Here is a 6569-nt window from a genome sequence, read left to right on the forward strand (position 1 = left end):
TACCCAGGAGATAGGTTTGGTGGCTTCAGACGTCTTTGGCAGGCTATGGTTGTCACCATTCATTCCACTATGTTCTTAATTAGCCGGGCGGATGGAGAAAATCATTGGAAGAAACAGAAGAAGATGGTGGAATATGAATGGGGGGATGAGGAGAGGAGTAGGGAGAAAAGGAGAAGGGAGGGAGGAAGAAAGGAAGCATAGAAGGAAGGGGGGAGGGAGGAAGAGAGGGAGAAAGGGAAGAGAAGAAAGAAAGAAACTAAAGAATGAAGGGAAGGAAGGAAGGAAGGAAGGAAGGAAGGAAGGAAAGAAGGCACGGTGCGAGGAAGGGATGGACAGGCATGCAGGGAGGAAGGGAGAAAGGCAGAAAAAGAACGACAGCCTGACAGAAAAAAGAAAGAGCAACCATAAATGAAGATGTAATGAGCTACGTGAGGACACTGACGAGGCTAGCTAACAAGGTTAGGACTAGAGTCCCCAACTCACCTGGTTTTGCCCATACTGCCCCCGCCTTTATGCCCCTGAAAGCCCCACCTCCGGTGAAAGCATTCGACCCTAGGAAAATCAGAGGGGTCCTGTTCAACAAGGACGTATATTGACTGATGCCTGCTTAGTCCCAGAGTACTGCTGCTGCTTCTCCCCACCTGCTTTGCTTCTGCCTTGCCATGTGGCAGAGAAAGCCCCAGACATGGGCTACGCAAGGGTCTTTGATTGAACTGAGATACGCAGGTGGGGTTGGGTGCTACAGGAGACAGATACGCCTGTGGGAGTCTTGAATCCGGCTTCTGTGGGGAAACGGAACTGGGCTCAGGGATCTACCACATTTGTCCCAGCGAACATATCAGCATCATGCCCCTCACCTCAGAGATACTCGCAATCCACTTAAGGTCTAAGGGCAAAGACTGGGGAGGGAACACTGCTGTGAGCCTAGCCACCCCAGCAGAACGTGATCACACGATGGATGCCATGATCACTGAAACAAGAAGGATGCTGCTGATGTGCCCACCTTCCTCTCATTGGAAAAGGTTTCTGTGAGTTATTCTCAAATAGGAAACCATTAGACACTTATTCTGTAACGATTCCTAACATTTAGGAAACAGCTTCCTCGTTTATGATTCCCCCAGTGACTACGGAAAACGATGTAAACACCAACAAGGAAAGTCCTGCCCATTGGCCTAACCTTCGGGGGTCCAGCGCATAAAAGCCCCAGAACCGGAGGAGGCACCAGAATCTGACAACCTCGCCTCCGGACAGGACCTGCCCACCCTCCACGCCTGACACCATGACCCACTCGTGCTGCTCCTCTTGCTGCCAGCCTACGTGCTGCAGGACCACCTGCTGCCGGACCACCTGCTGCCAGCCCAGCGGCTGTGGGTCCAGCGGCTATGGGTCCAGCTGCTGCCAGCCTTGCTGCCGCCCAACCTGCTGTCACACCACCTGCTGCCGGACCACCTGCTGCCAGCCCAGCTGCTGTGGGTGTAGCGGCTGTGGACACAACTGCGGTGGGTCTAGCGGCTGTGGTTCCAGCTGCTGCCAGCCTTGCTGCTGCCCAGCTTGCTGTCACACCACCTGCTGCCGGACCACCTGCTGCCAGCCCAGCTGCTGTGGGTCCAGCGGCTGTGGACACAACTGCGGTGGGTCTAGCGGCTGTGGGTCGAGCTGCTGCCAGCCTTGCTGCTGCCCAACTTGCTGTCATACCACCTGCTGCCGGACCACCTGCTGCCAGCCCAGCTGTTGTGGGTCCAGCGGCTGTGGGTCCAGCGGCTGTGGACAAAACTGATGTGGGTCCCGCTGCTGCCAGCCAGGTTGCTGAAGCCCCGTGTACTGCACGAGAACCTGCTACCGCCCCACCTGCTGCTGCCTGCCTGGGTGCCTAGCCCAGGGCTCTGGATCCTGCTGCCAGCCTTCCTGCTGCTGATTGCCTCGCCAAGAACCGCCATCTGACTTGCCACTTGGGAATGGGTCACCGCCAAGCGTTGCGGAAAGCCAGCCCGCAATCCCCAACGTCTCGGTTATTCGCCTGCCTGTCTGCCATCTTGTGAATCAGCCTGATGAAGTTGTGGACCGCTTCTCCCTGATTCGCTTCTTCTTTCCTTCCTCTGGGTCATGTGCCAGCTTCTCCCATCCTGATACAGAGTCAGGATCTCTGTTTGGTCTCCATAGTCAAGAACTTTATCCTGTCCCTCTAAATACGTCAGCGAAACAACTCCTCAGCAATGACCTATAACTCGTGGAAACGGCCGAAAGCCCACACGGGTATGCTTCCTTTCTCGGTGTACTCATGAAGCTTGTACGCCTCTTGCTGCCTGTCACGTTCCCTTTCAATGTCTCCCTAGACGCGGGGAGTCTCACCTGTATCTCTTAATAAATCCTAATCAGTTGGAATCCCGTATCGTCTTTGTGTTTTTGTACCCTGTTTCCAGGGCGAGGTTTTGTACGTACATTTTACATCACATGCAGTGTCCGTGTGGAGCCATACACAGTCCTCCACAAGTCATTACGCGCATTTTCGGCTGAGGAGATTTCACGGTGGAATGTCCCACAGCTGACATGGACACACTCGGATCCAGGACTGTGGTTCGGGCGCTTGCTGAAGCGCACTTACGTTCAGATCTCCAGACGTGGTAGCAGACACCCTTAGTCTCAGCGCCAGCCAGGTGTCCATCCGAGGCCTTCTTTGACCGCAGAAGTGTTATTCTCCTGTACAGGCGGGCCATCACTGGCACTACGTTGTAGACATCAGTGTCCTACAACTCAGCCACAGCAGCCATATGTGAGGACAGCGGGACCTGCCCTTTAGAGCCCTGGGGAACACGGGATGCTCCTGTTGCCTTGGGTGGCATCCAGCCCCTCAGCACTCTTCTGCCTCACATACAGGTGAGCCTGCGGTGTCCTCGTGAGCAACAGAGGCAGCTGAACACGCTTGTGTTTGGGTCGTGCGTATCACATTCTTGTTTGGCCTCCTCGTCCCCAGCACCTGATGGTATAGTGAAATGGCATCATGTGATTTTCTGCCAAACCTATGTATCTCCCCTCCCGTAAGGCAGTTTGTCATCGTGAGCAAAATGTTGCCCAGAGAGTTGATGAAGCGTGGTGTCAGGGCCAGAGAGATCGTGCAATGGGCATGTAGGACTTTGAGTCATCCATGAGCTCTGAACCATCTAAGGAAACAGAATAAGCTCTGCTATATTGTGGAGGAAGTGTGAGCAACCGAGGGGGGAAAAAACGATGCCTGCTCCGTGGGGGCGAGGAGAATGTGAGGAAGAAAAAAGAGACAACCACGTGTGCATTCCTAGGAGTCAAGGACGAAGGCTGGTGCTCCTGGTCCAGAGCCACTGGTGCCGCCTCAGCACTCAGGGCTGTGAGGCCGATTCAGGCTCTGAGAGGAATAGGAGACAGGGCCCCGGGTCACTTCCTGGGAGCAGTGGAGGGACCTCTGATGAGCTTCGAAGGCCCCTATCCAGGACACATGCCACCATTGGGGACTAGGTACCCAGGATGCTCTGGAGAGACTGCCAAGGCCAAACGTGCCTAGCGCTGCTGGTTCTCAAGAGCGCCATGTTGGCAAAATGAGATGAAAACCTGACACGACCCGTGTCTCCGAATATTGGCTGGATGTTGACTAAATCCTTCATGAGCATTCCCTTTAATTCTTGGAGGGATTTGCAAAGTAGGTATTAAGGTTCCCATTGTAGAGGTGAGGAAATTGAGACTGAGTGGGGTAAAGGAAGGTCAGAGTTTGGTTTTCCAGAAGCTCCTCTTAAGTAAAGAGTCCAGGAATGTGGATTCTTTGGGGAGGTCATATCACACTGGTCCGAGTGTGGGGAAGTGTCACAGGGAAGAAACACTTTGAGGCCAGCATCACAGTTTGCAACCAAAGCTTTAACCTGAAAGGTATCTCAGAAACGGTACAACTCCAAACACGCACATGCGTGCGCGCGCGCGAGCACACCCACCCACACACACACACACACACACACCCACACACACACACACAGGTTGAGATTCTCTTATTTCAGCCATGAGGGAGCTGGAGTCTTTATAAACACACTCTCCAGAAGCAAGGGGTGAGTGTGTTTTCTCCGTGTGGCATGCTCAGGCAGCCTGACATTCTGCTGCGCGTGAAAAGGGCACTTAGGCATTGAGGTGCAGAGCTGGTAGGCAGAAGTTGTCCCAAACACACCAGTACCCAGGAGATAGGTTTGGTGGCTTCAGACGTCTTTGGCAGGCTATGGTTGTCACCATTCATTCCACTATGTTCTTAATTAGCCGGGCGGATGGAGAAAATCATTGGAAGAAACAGAAGAAGATGGTGGAATATGAATGGGGGGATGAGGAGAGGAGTAGGGAGAAAAGGAGAAGGGAGGGAGGAAGAAAGGAAGCATAGAAGGAAGGGGGGAGGGAGGAAGAGAGGGAGAAAGGGAAGAGAAGAAAGAAAGAAACTAAAGAATGAAGGGAAGGAAGGAAGGAAGGAAGGAAGGAAGGAAGGAAGGAAAGAAGGCACGGTGCGAGGAAGGGATGGACAGGCATGCAGGGAGGAAGGGAGAAAGGCAGAAAAAGAACGACAGCCTGACAGAAAAAAGAAAGAGCAACCATAAATGAAGATGTAATGAGCTACGTGAGGACACTGACGAGGCTAGCTAACAAGGTTAGGACTAGAGTCCCCAACTCACCTGGTTTTGCCCATACTGCCCCCGCCTTTATGCCCCTGAAAGCCCCACCTCCGGTGAAAGCATTCGACCCTAGGAAAATCAGAGGGGTCCTGTTCAACAAGGACGTATATTGACTGATGCCTGCTTAGTCCCAGAGTACTGCTGCTGCTTCTCCCCACCTGCTTTGCTTCTGCCTTGCCATGTGGCAGAGAAAGCCCCAGACATGGGCTACGCAAGGGTCTTTGATTGAACTGAGATACGCAGGTGGGGTTGGGTGCTACAGGAGACAGATACGCCTGTGGGAGTCTTGAATCCGGCTTCTGTGGGGAAACGGAACTGGGCTCAGGGATCTACCACATTTGTCCCAGCGAACATATCAGCATCATGCCCCTCACCTCAGAGATACTCGCAATCCACTTAAGGTCTAAGGGCAAAGACTGGGGAGGGAACACTGCTGTGAGCCTAGCCACCCCAGCAGAACGTGATCACACGATGGATGCCATGATCACTGAAACAAGAAGGATGCTGCTGATGTGCCCACCTTCCTCTCATTGGAAAAGGTTTCTGTGAGTTATTCTCAAATAGGAAACCATTAGACACTTATTCTGTAACGATTCCTAACATTTAGGAAACAGCTTCCTCGTTTATGATTCCCCCAGTGACTACGGAAAACGATGTAAACACCAACAAGGAAAGTCCTGCCCATTGGCCTAACCTTCGGGGGTCCAGCGCATAAAAGCCCCAGAACCGGAGGAGGCACCAGAATCTGACAACCTCGCCTCCGGACAGGACCTGCCCACCCTCCACGCCTGACACCATGACCCACTCGTGCTGCTCCTCTTGCTGCCAGCCTACGTGCTGCAGGACCACCTGCTGCCGGACCACCTGCTGCCAGCCCAGCGGCTGTGGGTCCAGCGGCTATGGGTCCAGCTGCTGCCAGCCTTGCTGCCGCCCAACCTGCTGTCACACCACCTGCTGCCGGACCACCTGCTGCCAGCCCAGCTGCTGTGGGTGTAGCGGCTGTGGACACAACTGCGGTGGGTCTAGCGGCTGTGGTTCCAGCTGCTGCCAGCCTTGCTGCTGCCCAGCTTGCTGTCACACCACCTGCTGCCGGACCACCTGCTGCCAGCCCAGCTGCTGTGGGTCCAGCGGCTGTGGACACAACTGCGGTGGGTCTAGCGGCTGTGGGTCGAGCTGCTGCCAGCCTTGCTGCTGCCCAACTTGCTGTCATACCACCTGCTGCCGGACCACCTGCTGCCAGCCCAGCTGTTGTGGGTCCAGCGGCTGTGGGTCCAGCGGCTGTGGACAAAACTGATGTGGGTCCCGCTGCTGCCAGCCAGGTTGCTGAAGCCCCGTGTACTGCACGAGAACCTGCTACCGCCCCACCTGCTGCTGCCTGCCTGGGTGCCTAGCCCAGGGCTCTGGATCCTGCTGCCAGCCTTCCTGCTGCTGATTGCCTCGCCAAGAACCGCCATCTGACTTGCCACTTGGGAATGGGTCACCGCCAAGCGTTGCGGAAAGCCAGCCCGCAATCCCCAACGTCTCGGTTATTCGCCTGCCTGTCTGCCATCTTGTGAATCAGCCTGATGAAGTTGTGGACCGCTTCTCCCTGATTCGCTTCTTCTTTCCTTCCTCTGGGTCATGTGCCAGCTTCTCCCATCCTGATACAGAGTCAGGATCTCTGTTTGGTCTCCATAGTCAAGAACTTTATCCTGTCCCTCTAAATACGTCAGCGAAACAACTCCTCAGCAATGACCTATAACTCGTGGAAACGGCCGAAAGCCCACACGGGTATGCTTCCTTTCTCGGTGTACTCATGAAGCTTGTACGCCTCTTGCTGCCTGTCACGTTCCCTTTCAATGTCTCCCTAGACGCGGGGAGTCTCACCTGTATCTCTTAATAAATCCTAATCAGTTGGAA

At 54.4% G+C, this 6569-nt stretch overlaps 2 protein-coding genes across 2 annotated transcripts; both read left to right on the forward strand.

The window, feature by feature from the left end:
• The first annotated feature begins 295 nt into the window (after positions 1–295).
• LOC123603669 (keratin-associated protein 9-1-like) lies at positions 296–2382 on the forward strand. The gene has a single exon (XM_045488816.1). It carries the CDS (start codon positions 1280–1282, stop codon positions 1775–1777), a length of 498 nt encoding a protein of 165 aa, XP_045344772.1. The 5' UTR covers positions 296–1279; the 3' UTR covers positions 1778–2382.
• A 2100-nt stretch (positions 2383–4482) lies between these two features.
• On the forward strand, positions 4483–6569 carry LOC123603670 (keratin-associated protein 9-1-like). The gene has a single exon (XM_045488817.1). It carries the CDS (start codon positions 5467–5469, stop codon positions 5962–5964), a length of 498 nt encoding a protein of 165 aa, XP_045344773.1. The 5' UTR covers positions 4483–5466; the 3' UTR covers positions 5965–6569.

This window comes from Leopardus geoffroyi, chromosome E1 (genome assembly GCF_018350155.1).
Source record: "Leopardus geoffroyi isolate Oge1 chromosome E1, O.geoffroyi_Oge1_pat1.0, whole genome shotgun sequence".
In the NCBI taxonomy this organism is placed as follows: Eukaryota; Metazoa; Chordata; class Mammalia; order Carnivora; family Felidae; genus Leopardus; species Leopardus geoffroyi.

Bases quoted from the DNA above. Each gene is read 5' to 3' on its own strand.
- LOC123603669 (XM_045488816.1), top strand. From the start codon at position 1,280: ATGACCCACTCGTGCTGCTCCTCTTGCTGCCAGCCTACGTGCTGCAGG.
- LOC123603670 (XM_045488817.1), top strand. From the start codon at position 5,467: ATGACCCACTCGTGCTGCTCCTCTTGCTGCCAGCCTACGTGCTGCAGG.